The following is a 22,074-nucleotide window of genomic DNA, read 5'->3' as shown; positions in this document are numbered from 1 at the left end:
GAAAATCCAAATATATTACATCTACTACATTACTCTTGTCTACCCTTTCTGTTACTTCTTCAAAGAATTAATTAAGGTTGATCAATCATGGCCTTCCCTTTTGAAATCGGTGTTGACTATTCTTTATTATTTTTAGATGTTTTTCGATTACATCTTTGAGTAAGGATTCCATTATCTTTCCTACCACCATCGTTAAGCTAATTGGTCTCTAGTTCCCTGGACTTGTTCTATCTCCCTTTTTAAATATAGGAATCACATTTATAAAAATTCATTAGAAAAGGGGATAGTGCCAGAGGACTGATGGACAGCCTTTTTTCATTCGTTCATGAGATGTGGACGTCGCTGGCGAGGCCGGCATTTATTGCCCCTCACTAATTGCCCTTGAGAAGGTGGTGGTGAGCCACCTTCTTGAACCACTGCAGTCCGTGTAGTGAAGGTTCTCCCACAGTGCTGATAGAAGGGAGTTCCAGGATTTTGACCCAGTGACGATGAAGGAACAGCGATATATTTCCAAGTCGGGATGGTGTGTGACTTGGAGGGGAACGTGCAGGTGGTGTTGTTCCCATGTACCTGCTGCTCTCGTCCTTCTAAGTGGTAGAGGTCGCGGGTTTGGGAGGTACTGTCGAAGAAGCCTTGGCGAGTTGCTGCAGTGCATCCTGTGGATGGTACACACTGCAGCCACAGTGCGCCGGTGGTGAAGGGAGTGAATGTTTAGGGTGTGGATGGGGTGCCAATCAAGCAGGCTGCTTTATCCTGGATGGTGTCAAGCTTCTTGAGTGTTGTTGGAGTTGCACTCATAAAGGCAAGTGGAGAGTATTCCATCACACTCCTGACTTGTGCTTTGTAGATGGTGGAAAGGCTTTGGGGAGTCAGGAGGTGAGTCACTCGCTGCAGAATACCCAGCCTCTGACCTGCTCTTGTAGCCACAGTATTTATATGGCTGGTCCAGTTAGGTTTCTGGTCAATGGTGACCCCCAGGATGTTGATGGTGGGGGATTCGGCGATGGTACCGCCGTTGAATGTCAAGGGGAGGTGGTTAGACTCTCTTTTGTTGGAGATGGTCATTGCCTGGCACTTGTCTGGCGTGATGTTACTTGCCACTTATCAGCCCAAGCCTGGATGTTGTCCAGGTCTTGCTGCCTGCAGGCTCGGACTGCTTCATTATTTGAGGAGTTGCGAATGGAAATGAACACTGTGCAGTCATCAGCGAACATTCCCATTTCTGACCTTATGATGGAGGGAAGGTCATTGATGAAGCAGCTGAAGATGTTTGGGCCCAGGATACTGCCCTGAGGAACTCCTGCAGCAATGCCCTGGGGCTGAGATGATTGGCCTCCAATAACCACTACCATCTTCCTTTGTGCTAAGTATGACTCCAGCCACTGGAGAGTTTTCCCCCTGATTCCCATTGACTTAAATTTTACTAAGGCTTCTTGGTGCCACACTCGGTCAAATGCTGCCTTGATGTCAAGGGCAGTCACTCTCATCTCACCTCTGGAATTCAGCTCTTTTGTCCATGTTTGGACCAAGGCTGTAATGCGGTCTAGAGCCGAGTGGTCCTGGTGGATCCCAAACTGAGCATCAGTGAGCAGGTTATTGATGAGTAAGTGCCACTTGATAGCACTGTCGACGACACCTTCCATCACTTTGTTGATGATTGAGAGTAGACTGATGGGGCGGTAATTGGCCGGATTGTATTTGTCCTGCTTTTTGTGGACAGGACATACCTGGGCAATTTTCCACATTGTCGGGTAGATGCCAGTGTTGTAGTTGTACTAGAACAGTTTGGCTAGAGTTGCGGCTAGTTCTGGAGCACAAGTCTTCAGCACTACAGCTGGGATGTTGTCGGGGCCCATAGCCTTTGCTGTATCCAGTGCACTCAGCCGTTTCTTGATATCACGTGGAGTGAAATGAATTGGCTGAAGACTGGCTTCCGTGATGGTGGGGATATCGGGAGGAGGCTGAGATGGATGATCCACTCGGCACTTCTGGCTGAAGATGGTTGCATACGCTTCAGCCTTGTCTTTTGCACTCACGTGCTGGACTCCGCCATCATTGAGGATGGGGATGTTTACAGAGACTCCTCCTCCCGTTAGTTGTTTATTTGTCCACCACCATTCACGACTGGATGTGGCAGGACTGCAGAGCATTGATCTGATCCGTTGGTTGTGGAATCGCTTAGCTCTGTCTATAGCATGTTGCTTCCGCTGTTCAGCATGCATGTAGTCCTGAGTTGTAGCTTCATCCGGTTGGCACCTCATTTTTATGTACGCCTGGTGCTGCTCCTGGCTTGCTCTTGTACACTCCTCATTGAACCAGGGTTGATCCCCTGGCTGGTTGATAATGGTAGAGTGAGGAATATGCCAGACCATGAGGTTACAGATTGTGCTGGAGTACAATTCTGCTGCTGTTGATGGCCCACAGCGCCTCATGGTTTCCCAGTTTTGAGCTGCTAGATCTGTCCTGAATCTATCCCATTTAGCACGGTGGTAGTGCCACACAACACGTTGGATGGTGTCCTCGGTGCGAATACGGGACTTCATCTCCATGGGGACTGTGCGGTGGTCACTCCTACCAATACTGTCATGGACAGATGCATCTGCGACAGGTAGATTGGTGAGGACGAGGTCAAGTAAGTTTTTCCCTCGTGTTGGTTTGCTCACCACCTGCCGCAGGCCCAGTCTGGCAGCTATGTCCTTCAGGACTCGGCCAGCTCGGTCAGTAGTGGTGCTACCGAGCCACTCTTGATGATGGACATTGAAGTCCCCCACCCAGAGCACATTCTGTGCCCTTGCTACCCTCAGTGCTTCCTCCAAGTGGTGCTCAACATGAAGGAGGACGGTGATTCATCAGCTGATGGAGGACGCTTGGTGGTAATCAGCAGGAGGTTTCCTTGCCCATGTTTGACCTGATGCCATGAGATTTCATGGGGTCCGGAGTCAATGTTGAGGACTCCCAGGGCCACTCCCTCCTGACTGTATATCACTGTACCGCCACCTCTGGTGGGTCTGTCCTGCCGGTGGGACAGGACATACCCAGGGATGGTGATGGAAGAGTCTGGGACATTGGCTGAAAGGTATGATTCTGTGAGTATGGCTATGTCAGGCTGTTGCTTGACTAGTCTGTGGGACAGCTCTCCCAATTTTGGCACAAGTACCCAGATGTTCGTGAGGAGGACTTTGCAGGGTCGACTGGGCTTGGTGTTTTGCCTTTGTCGTGTCCGGTGCCTAGTGGTCCGATGCCAGGTGGTCCGTCCGGTTTTATTCTTATTATGACTTTTTTTCGCGAGATTTTACAACTGAGTGGCTTGCTAGGCCATTTCAGAGGGCAATTAAGAATCAACCACATTCTGTACTGTATTGCAACTTACTTTACCATGAACAAACAGCATTTTTACAATCACTGATTTTATTTTTTAAATAGCTGATTACATATTCCAAAGTATTTACAAAGGATACCTTTCCCTGTTCACTATGTACAATCCTGTTCATACAAGCAAGCCAAGATTACACAAATATCTCTGAATATTATTACAAGAAGTAAGATTTATATATTTCTGCTGCAATTATTTATATTAAACATGCCAGATAGCATGTGCTCAGAAAATAGTAACATATAAGAGCTCAAAACTTATCCCTAAAATGTATATATGTATAAAACTAAAAATATACTTCTTCACATTATAAAAGCATGCTATTCATCAGCCACTACATAAATGATTATTTTACAGTCTCAAATCGCATCTCCAGTTTATTGGTGGGAATCAAAGTGAGGCTTCACTGACCTTCATGGGTTTCAAGCAATCAAGTATTGGAGCTACAGTGGTTTTTCAAAATTAAATGAAAAGTAATTCTAAACATGTCCCAAAAAGCAGGTCCATGTGTGGAATAACAGGAAGTTGGAATAAAGAATGCTGTGAGCAGCGTTTTAACAGAGTAATCGACGTTAGGGGTGAATTTACGCAGTGGTTCTCCCGCTCGTCTGCTGAAACCCCGTGGCAGACAGGCGGAGAACCATTGCAGAAATTCATCTCCATTATTTTTTCCAGAATAGTTGGCAAATATTGTTTTTGAATTGATGAAACCTGTTTTGTATTATTGTCTCTTGCAGGTTATAGTGTTGATTCCTTTAGAGAGATAGTTTACTGATTTTGGTCTTCATTGGGGATCTGTGGATTGTTGTTGGGCTTTGCATTTCGTAGTTTATATTCTCCTGTTTTCTGGGCATTTTGTTTCAAGTAATAAATAATGACTCCTGTTGTAAGGACAAATGCAGCCACCACTGACACACTCACTGCAGCTTTGATAGCTGTTTTATCTGTGGAAAAAAATGGAAGTTGAATAAATGATTTGTAAAACTGTATTTGTATAATCTATTTTAGCAATAACACAATTTGATAAGCAATTGTAATCTCACATATGTCAGATACATATGTTGTTTCATGTATGTCAAAGAACAGTCCAAGCAGAACTACATTTTTGAAAGTGACTGGCAGTTGTACTGACACTTAGAAGAGAGCATTTCACAACCATAGCAACTAATGTTTAATAACTGTCACTGAACCTTCCACCACAGAATGGAACAGTCAAGGACTCTCGCCCCAGATGTCTGTCTGTGATCATCACGTTGCCATTGGCAACTGTGTGTTACTTCAGAACTCCACACCACGCAAAAAAGAGATCACCAGACCAACATTCTGTGACTAAACGGGTGTGCTGTTTAAAAATTAGCAAAAATAACATGTAACAGGAGCTTGCGTACTGTATAAATGGGAATTGTGCTTATGGGAATTGTTGAATGAGATATTTATTCCACTCTTGCAAAAGACTGTGTAAATCACTTTGTAACTTATTGCTTGTGAATTATATGGTCTTCTTCAAGAGTGGAATAAGCATATATTTAACGGATTCCTGTACAACATTTTCACTGCCTCTTTCCCGGACCATTTATTGTAAAGCTCTTAAAGAGTCAATTTCCAAAGTTAGATCATACAGATGCATTTCTTATTTACTTCCTCTACTGTTTTCAGTCACAATGCCACCAACTATGTTCCCTCTGCAACACACACCAATCCATGATTGAGGGGAGGTAAGCAAGCAACGAACTTCAATCCTTCTGTACATGCCATTCTTCATATGATTTGTCGCTATGTCTGCCTGGTCTGAAGCCAGTAGGGGGGGTATACAACCTGTTCCCATACCTCTGCTTTGGCTGACTGCTGAGAGGTGTGAGGTAACATTCGCCTTCTCTCTCTTCCCCTTCCCCCATTGGTAGATCCTGCAACCTCTACACAGCACCAATCGTTCAGTTCAGATTAGATTGGGAATTGATTGCAGTCGTTGTGCTGGAATTGCTTCACTTACTCTGCCTTCGATGTCATTGTCCCCATCAAGTTACTCACCGTCTCAGATCTCTGCTCTTCTCTTTTACAGTCCCAACTTCACCTAAAGTCTGAAGGCCTCAAATTGAGCACACCTGGCATGTGAGTGAGTGGCCTTGTTATTCACCACGAAATCTGGTTTGATTCTAGCCCTGGCCCTGAGTCACTCTGCAGATTCTCCCCTTGCCTTTGCCAAGCTCATCTCTTCCATGAGACCACCTCCACCTTCCTCAACTCCCTTTCCAACCAACTTCTGATCACACAACCACCTTTATTCGTCCCTGTGACTTCAGATGTCATAAAGGACGCCCTTTGATCAGACACTGTTTCTTTCCCATTCAAAAGCTCCACCATTCCCTTCCTCAAAAACCTCATCCTTGCCCCGCTTGTCTTTTCCAACTACCACTCCCTCTTCAACTTCCCTTTCCTCCCTAAGGTCCTTACAATTGTCATTTCCTCCAGCTCCATGCCTACCTCTCCCACAACTCCCTGCTTAAATATCTTCCGTCATATTTCCACCCTGCTCCCAGCACTGAGACTGCCTTGGTCATAGGCCTCTGTGACTATGACCATGGTGTGTTTTCAATCTTTGTCCGCATCAACCACTCTGTGGTGTTCAACACAGTTGACCTCCTCCAACTGTTCTCCTGTGAGGTACAGCTTTGACACTACATAAATGGAAGCTGTTGTGGGACGATAGATCCTGCATTCTCCCATTATTCAGTGCTCCAGGATTCTGAGCCATTGTGTTTCCACACCTTTGCCATTCTGAATACCGTCACTGGGGTACAAATAACACTGGTGCAGCTTCATTCACTATCCAATGTTCTTTCTCCTATTAAGCTGGTCCTTAAGATTATGGTAATTGTAGAGATAACCTGAGTCCTCGGACCCTTTGATTAGCTGCATCAGTAATGATCATTTGTAGTTAATTAACAGCTAAACAAAAAGATTTACTGTAAATTTCTAGTAGAACCTTAGAAAAGATACAGCACAGAAGGGGGCCATTCGGCCCATCGTGTCCGTGCCGGCTCGAAGAACAACCAGGTGCCCATTCTAATCCCACCTTCCAGCACCCGGTCCGTAGCCCTGCAGCTTACATCACTTTAGGTGCATGTCCAGGTACTTTTTAAAAGAGTTGAGGGTCCCTGCCTCTACCACCAATTCGGGCAGTGAATTCCATACACCCACCACCCTCTGGGTAAAAAAGTTTTCCTCATGTCCCCTCTAATCCTTCCGCCAATCAGCTTAAATCTATGTCCTCTCGTTCTTGAACTCTCCGCTAGGGGAAACAGGTACTTCCTGTCTACTCTATCTGGGCCCCTCATAATTTTGTAGACCTGAACCAAGTCTCCCCTCAGCCTCCTCTGCTCCAAGGAAAACAACCCCAGCCTATCCAATCTCTCCTCGTAGCTGCAATTTTCAAGCCCTGGCAACATTCTTGTAAATCTTCTCTGCACTCTCTCCAGATCAATTACGTCCTTCCTGTAAAGTGGTGACCAGAACTGCGCACAATACTCCAGCTGTGGCCTTATCAGTGTTTTATACAGTTCCATCATTATGTCCCCGCTTTTGTATTCTATACCTCGGCTAATAACTCAGAGCATTCCGTATGCCTTCTTCACAACCTTATCTACCTGTACTGCCACCTTCAGGGACCTGTGCACATGCACTCCAAGGTCTCTCACTTCCATGACCCCTCTCAATATATTCCCGTTTACTGCGTATTCCCTTTTACTGTTTGCCCTCCCTAAGTGCATTACCTCACACTTCTCCGGGTTGAACTCCATTTGCCACTTTTCCGCCCACTCCACCAACCCATTGATATCTTCTTGGAGTCTACAGCTATCCTCTTCACTATCAACGACACGGCCAATTTTTGTGTCGTCTGAAAATTTGCCAATCCTGCCCCCTACATTCAAGTCCAAATCATTAATATATACCACAAACAGCAAGGGACCCAACACTGAGCCCTGTGGCACACCACTGGAAACGGATTTCCATTCGCAAAGACATCCATCGACTTTTACCCTTTGTTTCCTGTTACTGAGTCAATTTTGGATCCAATTCGCCACATTTCCCTGTATCCCATGGGCTTTTACCTTTCTGACCAGTCTGCCATGTGGGACCTTGTCAAATGCCTTACTAAAATCCATGTAGATAACATCCACTGCACCACCCTCATCAATCCTCCTTGTCACTTCCTCAAAGAATTCAATCAGATTTGTAAGGCATGACCTTCCCTGAACAAATCCATGCTGACTATCCCTGATTAAACCATGCCTTTCCAAGTGACAGTTTATTCTATCTCTCAGTATTGATTCTAATAGTTTGCCCACCACCGAGGTAAGACTGACCGGCCTATAATTGTTCGGCCTTTCGCTCGTACCCTTTTTAAACAATGGTACCACGTTTGCAGTCTTCCAGTCCTCCGGTACCTCCCCTGTATCTAGTGAGGATTGGAAAATGATCCTCAGAGCATCCGCTATTTCCTCCCTGGCTTCCTTCAATAGCCTAGGAAACAATCCATCCGGCCCTGGCGACTTATCAACTTTCAAGGATTCCAGTCCCTCTAGTACTTCCTCTCTCGTTATGTTTACCTTATCCAATATTTCACACCTCTCCTTTAACTACTACATCTGGATCATCCCTTTCCTTTGTGAATACGGAGACAAAATATTCATTGAAAACCCTCCCCACATCCTCTGCTTCTACACACAAGTTACCCTTATCATCCCTGATAGGTCCCACCTTTTCCTTAGCTATCCTCTTGTTCTTAATGTACTGATAAAACATCTTTGGGTTTTCTTTAATCTTACTAGCTAATATTTTTTCATGCCCTCTCTTTGCTTTCCTTATTTCCTTTTTTACGTCATCCCTGTACTTTCTATACTCCTCTAGGCTTTCCGCAGTATTTAGTTTTCTGTGACAGTCATAAGCTTTCTTTTTTGGCTTTATCTTGCCCCATATACCTCTAGACAACCAGGGGGCTTGAAATTTGGCAGTGCCACCCTTTTTCTTTGAGGGGACGTGTCTGCATTGGACCCGTAGAATTTTACTTTTTAGTGCCTCCCACTGGCTTGCCACTGATTTCTCCTCAAGTAGTTGTGTCCAGTCCACTTCTGCCAAACCACCTCTTAGTTCTGTAAAATTTGCCTTCCCCCAATTTAAAATGTTTACTCCTGATTTAACTCTGTCCTTTTCCATAATAATGCTAAAACAAACTGAATTGTGGTCACTATCCCCAATATGGTCACCCACTGTCACTTCACCCACTTGCCCATCCTCATTTCCCAGGACTAAATCTAGAGTTGCATCCCCTCTTGTTGAGCTTGTCACATACTGGCTAAAAAAGTTTTCCTGGACAACGATCAAAAATTTTGCGCCCTCTGTGCCCCTCACACTGTTTGAATCCCAGTTGATGTTAGGGTAGTTGAAGACCCCTACTATTATTGCCTTCTTATTTTTGCACTTAGAAATTTGCCTACATCTTTGTTCTTCTATCTCCCTTTCTCTATTCGGGGGTCTATAGTACACTCCTAGTAGTGTGACTGCCCCTTTTTTATTTCTTACCTCAACCCATAAGGCCTCGATTGATGATCCATTTAGCATATCATCCCTTCTCACAACTGCAATTGATTCTTTAACCAATAATGATACCCCCTCTCCTTTTTTATCACCCAAGTGTTGATAATTGTGAAACTAAATTAGTGAATGGACCAATACTGGGAATATTCCTTAAACTGGAGGATACTGAGGGTAGCCAAGTGAATTCCTGCAGTGCCTTGGCATACTAGCGCAGAGCACTAGTTTCCAATCTTGGCATGGCCATCTGGGTGAAAATGTGGAGTGGAGGCAAAATGCTCTCTTAGATGAAGGGGAGGTGAACCACCTTTGAATGCGTTGGTGGTCAGAGTGGAACAGAAAGAGGCATGGGAGCAAGTTATGTCTGATCTTTCAGCTGAGGTGTTACAGAGTCCCTTAAAGCAGGGAGAAAAAAAGTAATCAGAACAGAAACTAGGGCTGCAGTTATTTCTTTTTAAGTAGAGGCTGAAGTTAAATGTTTTAAGCAACAATCATCATGATTTCACACTGACCTTTGACCCTGATGTCCACTTTTTTCTCATCCGCTCCAAGTTCATTGGAAGCTGTACATTTATAAATTCCATTATTTTCTGTTGTGGTGTCGGAAATATGGAGGACACCAGGAGGATTAATCACAATATTGCTGCATTTCTTTGGGTAGTCCCATTTCAGTGTAGGCTGTGGGTTTCCTTGAGAGTCACAGATTAATATGATATTATCACCATTACTGAAATGTATGGGGGACTCTGAAATGGTTTCGTTATTTGCTAATAGAATTGTGTTTCTCGGTTTATCTGTAAAAGAAAAGAAAATACTTTTAAAATAAGTAAATGTAAGTGAGAAATGACTTTTATTTGATGTTGTTAAAGAGCAATTATATCTCCTTCTAACTGAAGTTGTTTTGTGCCGTGTGCTCGGCTTTAGCAGAAGCGATTCTGTGCCCAGACCTTTGCCACCGTTACTGAAGATGTGCAAAAACAGTCAGAGCTGACTCACTATCAAAGTTTCCTTCTTTCCTATGAGAAATTGCTGCACCGTAATGGGCCACCTGAAATTAGGGCTTCCCGTTCGGGGCATCCTGCCAAACTGTAGAGCTGCATAGTGATATCATCAATACAAAACACCAACAGACTGTCATTATGCTCCTTCTATATTGGAGCAATTCATATTTTTTCCCAAAAAAGACTTGAAGTGGAAACATTTGCAGGGCTATGAGGAAAGAGCAGGGGAGTGGGACTAATTGGATAGCTCTTTTAAAGAGCCGGCACAGGCACGATGGGCCGAGTGGCCTCCTTCTGTGCTGTAAGAATCTATGATTTAGATTGCACAAGATTATATCTTTAATAAATATCTCAAAGCCCCTACATACAATAAATTACTTTGAAGTGCATTGACTATGATGTAATTAAATATAGCTGCCTTAGGGTTATTTATAGTGACTTGGGTTGAAACTATTGCAAGAAGGTTTGTTGGGATGGGGAGTGCAGGAGTGGTGCACAATTGGAACAAAGTGTATAAGAGATGTGTTCAGAGACTTTGATACCATTGTTAGATATATTTCAAACACACAAAAGGCAATTGTATATTGTGAAATTTTGTAATTTTTAGGGCTACCTCCCCTGCATTGTCCAAATTCAGGCCTTTTTGTATGGCAGAGTTGAACAGAGCACACCAAACTACAACTATGTGTGACACATGAGCGGAAGCAAACTGCAGAGCCCCTCCTGACCTGTCTTCTCGATGGCCACTCTTGTGGAGATAAGTGTCTTGTTGTAGCGTTGTTGCTGTTCAACTGCCCTTAGTGGGGTATTATCCATGGGAGCAGGGGGAGCCTTTGTCAACCACAAGCTGTTAGTTCGACTTGATTTTTTTCTCTGAAGAAGTGAGGGAGGTCCAAATTTTGAAGTATGAAAATGCAATTGTGATAACTTCCAGCATATTCTGTGAGAACATAGGTACAGAAGGAGGCCATTCAGCCCCTCAAACCTGCTCCGCCATTCAATTCGGCTGATCTGTACTTCAACTGCATTCACCTGCCTTAGCTCCATATCCTACATGTGTTGACATGGAGGATCCTTTGCACATTGTCACCCACAATGTTCAGGAAGCCCTTTTTCTTTTGAGGAAGTTGAGGTATTTTTAGTACGAGTTCAAACAGCAACATTTGTGCCATCTATTGCACACTGGACATTGGGAAAGTCAGCCATCCTGTAAAACTGGATCGTTCTATCTTGCTGTTGCCTTACTGTTATGCTAAAGGTGATGCATTCCTGACAAAAATTACAGAGATCCCTCTTGGCTGCCTAAATTGAGCCTGTGACATAAAAGTTGAGTGTGGTTGTCACCCTCCTAGCCAGATAGACAGCTGTGTGGGCCGATGACCGGGACTACAACAGGAAGGGACTCAATCCCCCACATTTTTTTCTCCCTGCCATAAACAATCCAGCTGAGATTTACAAACTGCTCCTGCAAGAGGAAATCTGATTATTAAAAAAGATACTAATCTACTTTGGAATATACAAGCACCTTTGACCATCCAAACATCTGATAAATGATGAGAAATGGTACTTAAATATTAATAAATCGAGTGACACAACAAATGTTTCAGTGTCCAGGATTGTCTCTCACTCTGTCTTCCTCAATCCAGGCAATTTATCATTAGTTAATTTATCATTCGTCAATTCTTTTAGGACTGTACTCTGCATTGACTATCAAAACTTTTATGAGGGCAACAAAAGTTTCGGAAAGAATATGTGCTATTGTGACTGCCTCGTAGCTGACTCACTCCTGATTGAGCATGAATTTTTTACAGAGATCCTGGTCCCGATATTAATGGGGAGGCAGGGAGGGTGCGGGGCTGCACGGTAGTGCGTGTAAAACCCAGCAAGGCCAGGGTCGTCGAGAGGTCTTAACGGCAGGGCCTCATTTAAATAACATGCTGCAGTCTCCCGCCCTACCCCCAGACTGATTAACAGCTGATTGACGCTGACTGATTTGCTGTATGTTTCCAGTATTTTCTGTTCCGATCTTTAAACACACTTTATTGCTCGAGTGGAACTTACAGTAAGTTTGCAGAGTCACAGAGGAGTTTGTTATTGGTTTTGTAGTGTTGGAGCCCAAGTCCACTTCTGCCAAGCAGGTGTACTCCTGTCCATCATCTGACCCACTTGCAGTGAAATTGAAAACATTCCACAATCTTTTATCTTCATCCGGGGAACCTGTTTCTCCTGTGGAAACTCTCTGAACAATCTCACTTCCTCTCAGCCATGTGAGTATGAGTTTATTGTTTGGATAGACCCTCGGACCAATACACTCCAGACTATAGGTTTTGTTAACCTCCAGCGCTTCAGGGGGTGAAGTAATCTTTAACTCTCGATCTGTTAAAGGAGAATCACAGTTATCAGAATTCACTGAAATAATGCGCCTGAGTACTACCGACTTCCTTCCCTTGCAAATATTTATATTCGTTTGTGGGATGTGGGCGTCGCTGGCGAGGCTGGCGTTTATTGCCCATCCCTAATTGCCCTTGAGAAGGTGGTGGTGAGCCGCCTTCTTGAACCGCTGCAGTCCGTGTGGTGAAGGTTCTCCCACAGTGCTGTTAGGAAGGGAGTTCCAGGATTTTGACCCAGTGACAATGAAGGAACGGCGATATATTTCCAAGTCGGGATGGTGTGTGACTTGGAGGGGAACGTGCAGGTGGTGTTGCTCCCATGTACCTGCTGCTCTTGCCCTTCTAGGTGGTAGAGGTCGCGGGTTTGGGAGGTTCTGTCGAAGAAGCCTTGGCGAGTTGCTGCAGTGCATCCTGTGGATGGTACACACTGCAGCCACAGTGTGCTGGTGGTGAAGGTAGTGAATGTTTAGGGTGGTGGATGGGGTGCCAATCAAGCGGGCTGCTTTGTCCTGGATGGTGTCAAGCTTCTTGAGTGTTGTTGGAGATGCACTCATCCAGGCAAGTGGAGAGTATTCCATCACACTCCTGCCTTGTGCCTTGTAGATGGCGGAAAGGCTTTGGGGAGACAGGAGGTGAGTCACTCACCACAGAATACCCAGCCTCTGACCTGGTCTTGTAGCCACAGTATTGATATGGCTGGTCCAGTTACATTTCTGGTCAATGGTGACCCCCAGGATGTTGATGGTGGGGGATTCAGCGATGGTAATGCCGTTGAATGTCAAGGGGAGGTGGTTAGACTCTCTCTTGTTGGAGATGGTCATTGCCTGGCACTTGTCTGGCGTGAATGTTACTTGCCACTTATGAGCCCAAGCCTGGATGTTGTCCAGGTCTTGCTGCATGTGGGCACGGACTGCTTCATTATCTGAGGGGTTGCGAATGGAACTGAACACTGTGCATCCCCATTTCTGACCTTATGATGGAGGGAAGGTCATTGATGAAGCAGCTGAAGATGGTTGGGCCTAGGACACTGCCCTGAGGAACTCCTGCAGCAATGTCCTGGGGCTGAGATGATTGGCCTCCAACAACCACTATCATCTTCCTTTGTGCTAGGTATGACTCCAGCCACTGGAGAGTTTTCCCCCTGGAATATCAAAATATTCACTGTCACACAATGGTATATGTGCAACAAACAAGAAGTCTGTTCCAACCACAAATGTGCCTTATAGTTCATTGTCCCTCATTAAGGTTCAGCACACTGGTTTGATTTGGAGACTTCAATCTGCACGGTCGTAAGACCTCGCTCACCGATTGGGAAACCGAAATCATTACTGTCATCAGCAACACTAAGGTGAGATATTTCCCACTGCAGATTACTGTAACAGCTTACAACACTGATCTTCATTTTGCAGAGAATCTAGTCCCTAAATAGCCACAGCTCTGTGTTGACTCAAACAGCCAACCCATTGTGGATTAGCTCTAATTTGACCTGGATTAGTCCCAGCTGCAAATTGAAACTTTATATTTAAGACTATTTAAACATTTTTAAAATCTATCACTATTGAAAGATAGTAGCAAACTCCCAGCAAGCTATTGTACAGCAGTGTGCCAAGTGGTGGTGAAACTTAGTTTGAAAATCACCAATCACCTCTGTGCTCGCTGACCTACATTGGCTCCCGGTCTGGCAACGTCTTGATTTTAAAATTCTCATCCTTGTTTTCGAATCCCTCCATGGCCTCACCCCTCCCTATCTCTGTAACCTCCTCCAGCAACTTGATACCTAGTAATATTAAACCCATTTTAGATATTTTCTTTACCCTTTAGTATCTGATACCTTCTGAGCCATATGCCAAGTTGCGACAGGGACATAGTTATCTGATCTACTCTTGGACCGTTGAAGTGCTTAAGATGGGTACTAGGAGATTTGAGGGTTGCTCCCCCTCTCCTGAGAGCCTAATTATGTGAGAACCTCAGGAAGAACTCATGTCTTACATTCTGTGATTGAGTGCACCTTTGCACTGGATTTGCTGCAATGCAACATCAGAAGAAATGATTTCCTGCAACTTTTTAATGTGAATAATTATAAAGCTAAATTGTTGAAATGGACTGCGACAGGGAACCTTCCTTAACTTGAAGGATTTTAAGGCAAGGCAGTTACAAGGTGCCCCAGTGTACCAACTTCTGCACCATAGTGTGAAGGATTTAACCCCCTTATGTCTTATACCAGGTTTACCTCTCTTCTGATTTCTCCAATCTCCTTTATTTGATAACATTCCAAAACCTGATGCTGAGATCAGGGCCTCGCTTTGTGGCAACTGAGTGTAATCCAATTTCCTACTACACTGCAGCAGATTATCAACACACCAGCACTGAACTGCCCTAAGCCAGCAACTTTCTGCACATCCTTAAACAGTTTACCTATCATTTCTATTTTCCTTTTATACCTTATTAATACAAGATTTTTTACTTACTGAATACAGCCACCATCTTTTTCTTCGTGTTACCATCCTCTGATGAACATCTTACGAAACATGACACTACGATAGACCATGATTGGATACTTGAGGAAGAAATTGTTTTCCATTGATCACCATATTTTGAATGAGTACTTTTTATTCCCTCCATTATTATTGCTTTTGCTGCACATGTTGTACTGCAGTTCACCACCAAAGAGTCTCCAAATGCCACAGCTAAGGGGTTTGTGTGGATCCATATCTCATCTCCAGCCATAATTTCTGCCAAGAAAACAAATCACAGTAAAAGCAGGGGTATGGAATGCATTAAGATGATGACCAGTTCAGAGTAAATCCCCAAGCCTTTTAACTCCACTGTTCAACCTGCGTTTTTCAGGAGGACACTTGGGGTCAAGCAGGTGAGACAAGAACATTTAAAAAAAAGCAAAATACTGCAGATGCTGGAAAACTGAAATAAAAAACAGAAAATGCTGGAAACACTCAGCAGGTCAGGCAGCATCTGTGGAGAGAGAAACAGAGTTAACATTTCACGTTGATGACCTTTCATCAGAACTGGACAAGAACATTGCTTGGCTGTTTCATTTCCCCCTCAAATTCCTTCATTGCACGTCTGACCAAGATTTTTTTATTACACTTGGACAGAATTATGAATACTCAAGTGTCCACTGTGCCCAGAGGGCAGGAGGGCATGGCACCAAGCCAGAGGGAAAGCCTTCATTGGGGGCATTGAAGGCAGGACAAACGGACTGCTGGGTGTGGGTGGCACCAAGTCACCCAGGCATTGAAAGCGGGCCTTCAGCACCTCAATGGTCCTCTCACTCATCAGTCTGGTAGCCACGTGAGCCTCATTGTGCCACTCTTCTCCTTGTGTTTGGGGTAATAGAAGTCAGGTCATCATCTGAGGGGAGTCACACACTATGTGCACATTCATACAGTGGAATCCCGTCCTGTTCACATAGGTGAGATAGTGCTTGTGGGCACCTTCAATGCAGCGTGAATGCCATCAATGTACCTTGGGGAAGCCAGGAACCCCATACAACTGTGTGGCCCTTTCTTTCTGCTGCCTGGCTATGATTCCAGTGGCTGTTCTGCTGTACAGGGCATCAGTGACCTAGTGTATATATGCCTGCACTGCCCGCTGGCTTATAAAACATTGTTCAGGATTTCCAAATGACACTGCCGGAAAGCTGTAGAACCAACTCAACCAATAGCAAATGAACACCTTTTTTTTTTATTCGTTCACGGGATGTGGGCGTCGCTGGCAAGGCCAGCATTTATTGCCCATCCCTAATTGCCCTTGAGAAGGTGGTGGTGAGCCGCCTTCTTGAACCGCTGCAGTCCGTGTGGTGACAGTTCTCCCACAGTGCTGTTAGGAAGGGAGTTCCAGGATTTTGACCCAGCGACAATGAAGGAACGGCGATATATTTCGAAGTCGGGATGGTGTGTGACTTGGAGGGGAACGTGAAGGTCGTGTTATTCCCATGCGCCTGCTGCTCTTGTCCTTCTAGGTGGTAGAGGTCGCGGGTTTGGGAGGTGCTGTCGAAGAAGCCTTGGCGAGTTGCTGCAGTGCATCCTGTGGATGGTACACACTGCAGCCACAGTGCGCCGGTGGTGAAGGGAGTGAATGTTTAGGGTGGTGGATGGGGTGCCAATCAAGCGGGCTGCTTTATCTTGGATGGTGTCGAGCTTCTTGAGTGTTGTTGGAGCTGCACTCATCCAGGCAAGTGGAGAGTATTCCATCACACTCCTGACTTGTGCCTTGTAGATGGTGGAAAGGCTTTGGGGAGTCAGGAGGTGAGTCACTCGCCGCAGAATACCCAGCCTCTGACCTGCTCTCGTAGCCACAGTATTTATATGGCTGGTCCAGTTACGTTTCTGGTCAATGGTGACCCCCAGGATGTTGATGGTGGGGGATTCGGCGATGGTAATGCCGTTGAATGTCAAGGGGAGGTGGTTAGACTCTCTCTTGTTGGAGATGGTCATTGCCTGGCCCTTATCTGGCGCGAATGTTACTTGCCACTAGTAATATTCCACCCATTTTAATTGTTTTCTTCACTCTTTAGTGTTCCCTACCCTCTGAGCCACATGCCAAGTTGTGACAGAGACACAGTCATCTGACCTTCTCTCAGGTGAGCTTAAGCTGGGTGCTTGGAGGTTTATGAGAGTTACTCAGGTCAATTCCCACTTCAATTTTCTCATTTTGAGAGGAACAAGTGGTGATAGTCACATGAAAAGGGTGGAAAATAGCTTTGGCGTTATAATGGTGCCATTGTATCCCTGTTTCAATGGACTCATGATAGTCTCACCTATTCCAGACAGGATCTCTGGTTGCTAATATTAGTATCTCCCAGAAAATATGACCAGCCGCAAAAACAACAGTAAGTATTTGGGATGAACAGCTGTTTTATTTTCTGTCTGGTATCACACAATTTTTGAGTGCAACTGGGGCAGTAACGAAAGGAAAATTGCCCCCTTCATGTCCTCAGGACATCCCAAAGCTAATTAATTACTTTTGAAGTGGAGTCACTGTTATGAGCAAATGTGGCAGCCAATTTTTACACATCAAGGTCTCACAAACAGTAATGAGACAAATGACCAGTTATTCTATTTCAGTGGTGTTGGCTGAGGGATAACTGTTGGCTGGGACACTGGAACTCCCCTGTTCTGCTTTGAACAGTACCTCAGGATCTTTTACATCCACCTGAACAGACAGACGGGCCTCAGTTTAATGTCTCAGCTGAAAGACATCACCTTCAACTATGCAACACTCCCTCAGTACTTCACTGAAGCGTCAGCTTAGATCCATGTAGTACAGCAGTTTCCAAACATGTTGATCCATGCAACACAGCAGGTTCTAGATCTGTTGGCCCATGCAGGTCAGCAGTTTCCAAACATGTTGATCCATGCAGCACAACAAGTTCTAGATCTGTTGGCCCATGCAGGTCAGCAATTTCCAAACATGTTGATCCATGCAGCACAGTAGGTTCTAGATCTGTTGGCCCATGCAGGTCAGCAATTTCCAGATCTGTTGATCCATGCAGCACAGCAGGTTCTAGATCTGTTGGCCCATGCAGGTCAGCAATTTCCAGATCTGCTGATCCATGCAGCACAGCAGTTTTTAGATCTGTTGGCCCATGCAGGTCAGCAATTTCCAGATCTGCTGATTCATGCAGCACAGCAGGTTCTAGATCTGTTGGCCCATGCAGGTCAGCAATTTCCAGATCTGTTGATCCATGTAGCACAGCAGGTTCTAGATCTGTTGGCCCATGCAGGTCAGCAATTTCCAGATCTGTTGATCCATGCAGCACAGCAGGTTCTAGATCTGTTGGCCCATGCTGGTCAGCAATTTCCAGATCTGCTGATCCATGCAGCACAGCAGTTTTTAGATCTGTTGGCCCATGCAGGTCAGCAATTTCCAGATCTGCTGATCCATGCAGCACAGCAGGTTCTAGATCTGTTGGCCCATGCAGGTCAGCAATTTCCAGATCTGCTGATCCATGCAGCACAGCAGGTTCTAGATCTGTTGGCCCATGCAGGTCAGCAATTTCCAGATCTGTTGATCCATGCAGCACAGCAGGTTCTAGGTGTCATTTTGCTGTTGGAGATGTGACTCCGCATGATCCACTTAATCTCCTGAGTGAAATTTCTGCAGAAAGTTGAGTGAAGTCCCAATCCTGCAGCTTGAGCACATAATCCAAGCTGACCATCCAATGCAGTACTGAGGGAGTTCTGTACTGTTGGAGGTGCTGCCCTTTGGATGAGACATTAATCAGGCATCATTCTTTTATTGTGCTTCAGGCAGATGTTAAAGGTTCTTTGACCTTAGTTGAAAAAGAGGAGGTTTCTCCCTTTGTTCTGGCCAACAGTTCTCATTCAACCAACACCACCAAAAACAAATTAATTGGTCTCATTTTTGCTTGTGAGATCTTGCTATGCAAAAAATAGCTGCTGCAAATGCCTGCATTACAACTGATACTGCACTTCAAAATAACCAATTGTATGTGACCAGCTTTGGCATGCTCTGCAATGTGTTAAGGCGGTATGTAAATGCAAGCCTTTTCTTTCTTTTATAAATACTTCCTGTTCCTCAAAGGTGATGAAACAACATTCAAGAATGTTAATTCTTCTCCACCATGTAACCCTGCCCTATTCCATCCACCAACACTCTCTCTACCCCCTCAACCAACCGCACATGTATTGTAATATTTAATCAACTCAGTCTCAACCCCTGTAATCTCCAATCCAATTTCTACCCACTCCTTTTTTAAATGAGTTACTCACTCTTTATTAGGCATCTCGTCCACCCCAGCAAGGGCAGAGGTCAAACTACTGTGAGCGAAGGTGAGTTGGTTGCAGAGGCCTGAGAAGCAGGAGGGGTTCTGCTGGACAATGTGCTACATTGCTGCACATGCAGCAATTGGAGTCTGCCGGTACAGGCAGCAGTTGGAGCCAAAATAACTGGGCTTCATTTATTCAGTTTCTACTTAGTTAACGGTGTTGGCTGCAGGCAAGGGTCAAGACTGCTGTTTTTTAAAACTAGTTCAGCTTCCATTTGCCACAATGCAAAAGTTCTCATTTATCACAATGCTGTTTTGGAATTACATCAATTTCTCATTCTCTCTGTTACTTCATAGGAAACAAGTAAGCTCCCAATTTGTTATTTCCTATTATTTGAAATTGTCTAATAAAAGGATGACCAGAAACAACATCCCATTACAGACCCACAGGCAGTGCTTCAGTTTAACATCTCATCCAAATGACAACTTCTTAGACAATGCAGCCCTCCTTCAGTACAGTACTGGAATGTCAACCTAGATCAGGGGCATCTAACCTTTCAGAGCAGGGAGCAGTGTATCACAACTAGTGAATGGGCCACATTAGACTAAAGTGCTTTTAGCCAAGCAGAATTATGACTGGCACAATATTAGAGTGTACTCCCATTTAAAAACACACTTTCCATTTCTTGCTGGAATTAATTTTATTTGTTACTTTCTTAGTTTAAATTGCCTCTGGAAATCAGCATCCATAATAACAATCTTAAGTGATTTTTTTTTAAAACCTCCTTCTTCTGTAATTCAGAACATTATCATATCAGCTATAATGGGGGCTACTAAATAAATTTATAATGAATTAAGATTCAAATGTAGACTGATAAATATATTTTACCCAGAACAGTGTATTACACAATATTATAGCATCTGAAGAGATCAATTATATAATTGGAAGATTATAAAATAGCTAACATTGAGATTTACATCTATAGGCTAGCACTGGGAGCATTTACAATAAATTCCTCAGCTGTACCTTTCACTGTGGAATAGAAAAATTGATGCACAAATTCTCCCTTGAGATATTTAAAATAACAACAGCACTATTGATGAAACACTTTTGTTCAGTGTCTCTGAAGAAATGGCAGTAAACATAAAATCAACATCTGATGTTATTGAAACAAAAGTACTCAATTCAACAAATGAATGAAGAGAAAAATTATTTGTGCATAAAATACTTTAAAGGTCACTGCTTTTGTTTAATGGTTTCAAAGAGGTGAACAGTGTCAGAAGGTACTGTGTTCATCTGTTATTGGAACATATGAAAGATCATAGAATGATACAGCACAGGAGGCGGCCATTCAGCCCAACCTGCCTGTGCAGGCTTTCTGAAAGAGCTATCCTATTTTTCCCCTTCAAGTATTTATCCAATTCCCTTTTGAAAGTTATTATTGAATCTGCTTCCACCGCCCTTTCAGGCAGCGCATTCCAGATCATCACAACTCACTGTGTAAAAATATTTCTCTTCATCTCCCCTCTGGTTCTTTTGCCATTTTGTTTGGTTTATTTAATAATAAATTTAAAATTGATTACATTTTAATTATCTCCCAAGTTAATCATTTGATTGATCCTACCGACGTGCTCAATGAAACAGTTAATGTACCATTGACACTGCCAAAACCGGCTTGCCCATCCCTGCGGCAGAGCCACTGATGCGAAAATAGGAAATATATATCATTCTGCAGCCCGCAAACACAGCAACTTAAACCCAGACCGATACAGCTCCCCGTGACCCGAACCAAAGGAACATTGCTGTTCACAAAAAACACCCGAGGTCTAGAGCAGGATGGGGTAAAGTATTGAATGCCACACCGAGGGAGAGCTTAGGGTTACATTTTTAATCATTGGGAAGAGTTGAGGAGACACTCGGATATCTTCAATCGTTGGAGAGCGGGTGGTATTAGAGACACAATCAAAGTTTCGATTTTTTTAAAATGTTGTTTAAGTGAGCTTCAGGAGGTGCAGCTGCGGTTAACCCACGCCAGTAAACACTGCCAGGGATGCCAGGTCACCTCTGCCAACCAGTGCTGGAACTACTAAACTGATACCAGGTGTACAGTATAAATGGGAACAAACCCAATAGCAACACACACAAACGTTTAACCACAGATTGAATACTTTATCAACGCTACATAAACGTGCAATTACCTGTTACAGTGAAAAACAAGGTGAAAAAGCAAATATAACCAAACCGTGGAGTGAGTCTGAAATCCATAATTAAGAGTTCAAAGGCACAAAATCTTGAGAGAAATTGCTTGTCCAGATTTCTAATCCTAAAAGGTCTTCACTCTTGGCTTAAACCTGATTAAATAGTATCCGTTAAATGGAGGGTCTATGAAATACGTCTATTTGTAAAGGTCCCGGGACAGATTACATTGTCCTTACTGGCAGATGGAACACGGCGCTGTTCTGCCAGTAATCTTTTTGAGTCATTTCCGCTTTGGCCATAACTTTAAAACAAGTAAAAGATAGAGTTATGGCAAGTTTAGATACAGGGCGCTACATATGTGAATGCAACATTTTTAATTTATTTCTAACTAGCTGAAAGATAGTAAACTCATTCTGCAGAAAATCATGTTAATAGCGAACTGACTGCGGGCAATTTAACTAGCCCAATGCACTCAGTCTGTATGTTTCAATCTTACACTTCATACATTGCCCTACAGGGCTGTGAACAAAGAACTTCTACAACTACATAAAGGGCAAAAGAGTAACTAGGGAGAGAGTAGGGCCTCTTAAGGATCAACAAGGTCATCTATGTGCGGAACCACAAGAGATGGGTGAGATCCTAAATGAATATTTCTCATCGGTATTTACGGTTGAGAAAGGCATGGATGTTAGGGAACTTGGGGAAATAAATAGTGATGTCTTGAGGAGTGTACATATTACAGAGAGGGAGGTGCTGGAAGTCTTAACGCG

General features: G+C 44.1%; 1 protein-coding gene across 1 annotated transcript; it reads right to left on the bottom strand.

Annotated features, from left to right (window-relative positions):
• Positions 1-3,390: 3,390 nt before the first annotated feature.
• Positions 3,391-21,553, bottom strand: LOC137304360 (intercellular adhesion molecule 2-like). The gene is made up of 5 exons (XM_067972919.1): positions 21,304-21,553; positions 14,825-15,088; positions 12,028-12,342; positions 9,478-9,759; positions 3,391-4,317 (listed from the first exon to the last, which is right to left on the bottom strand). The coding sequence occupies exons 1-5, from the start codon at positions 21,368-21,370 to the stop codon at positions 4,142-4,144; spliced, it is 1,104 nt and encodes a 367-aa protein (XP_067829020.1). The 5' UTR covers positions 21,371-21,553; the 3' UTR covers positions 3,391-4,141.
• Between the last annotated feature and the right edge of the window lie 521 nt (positions 21,554-22,074).

The sequence above is a fragment of the Heptranchias perlo genome, chromosome 37 (assembly GCF_035084215.1).
Source record: "Heptranchias perlo isolate sHepPer1 chromosome 37, sHepPer1.hap1, whole genome shotgun sequence".
NCBI classification, from domain to species: Eukaryota; Metazoa; Chordata; class Chondrichthyes; order Hexanchiformes; family Hexanchidae; genus Heptranchias; species Heptranchias perlo.
This window is presented reverse-complemented; position numbering and strand designations above follow the sequence as displayed.

Excerpts from the sequence above, each read along its gene's own strand:
- LOC137304360 (XM_067972919.1), bottom strand. The coding sequence starts at position 21,370 with ATGGATTTCAGACTCACTCCACGGTTTGGTTATATTTGCTTTTTCACC. Across the intron at positions 12,343-14,824 it reads AAAGATGGTGGCTGTATTCA|ATCGAGAGTTAAAGATTACT; the intron begins GTAAGTAAAAAA and ends CTCCTTTAACAG. Across the intron at positions 9,760-12,027 it reads TGTGACTCTGCAAACTTACT|ATAAACCGAGAAACACAATT; the intron begins GTAAGTTCCACT and ends TTTCTTTTACAG.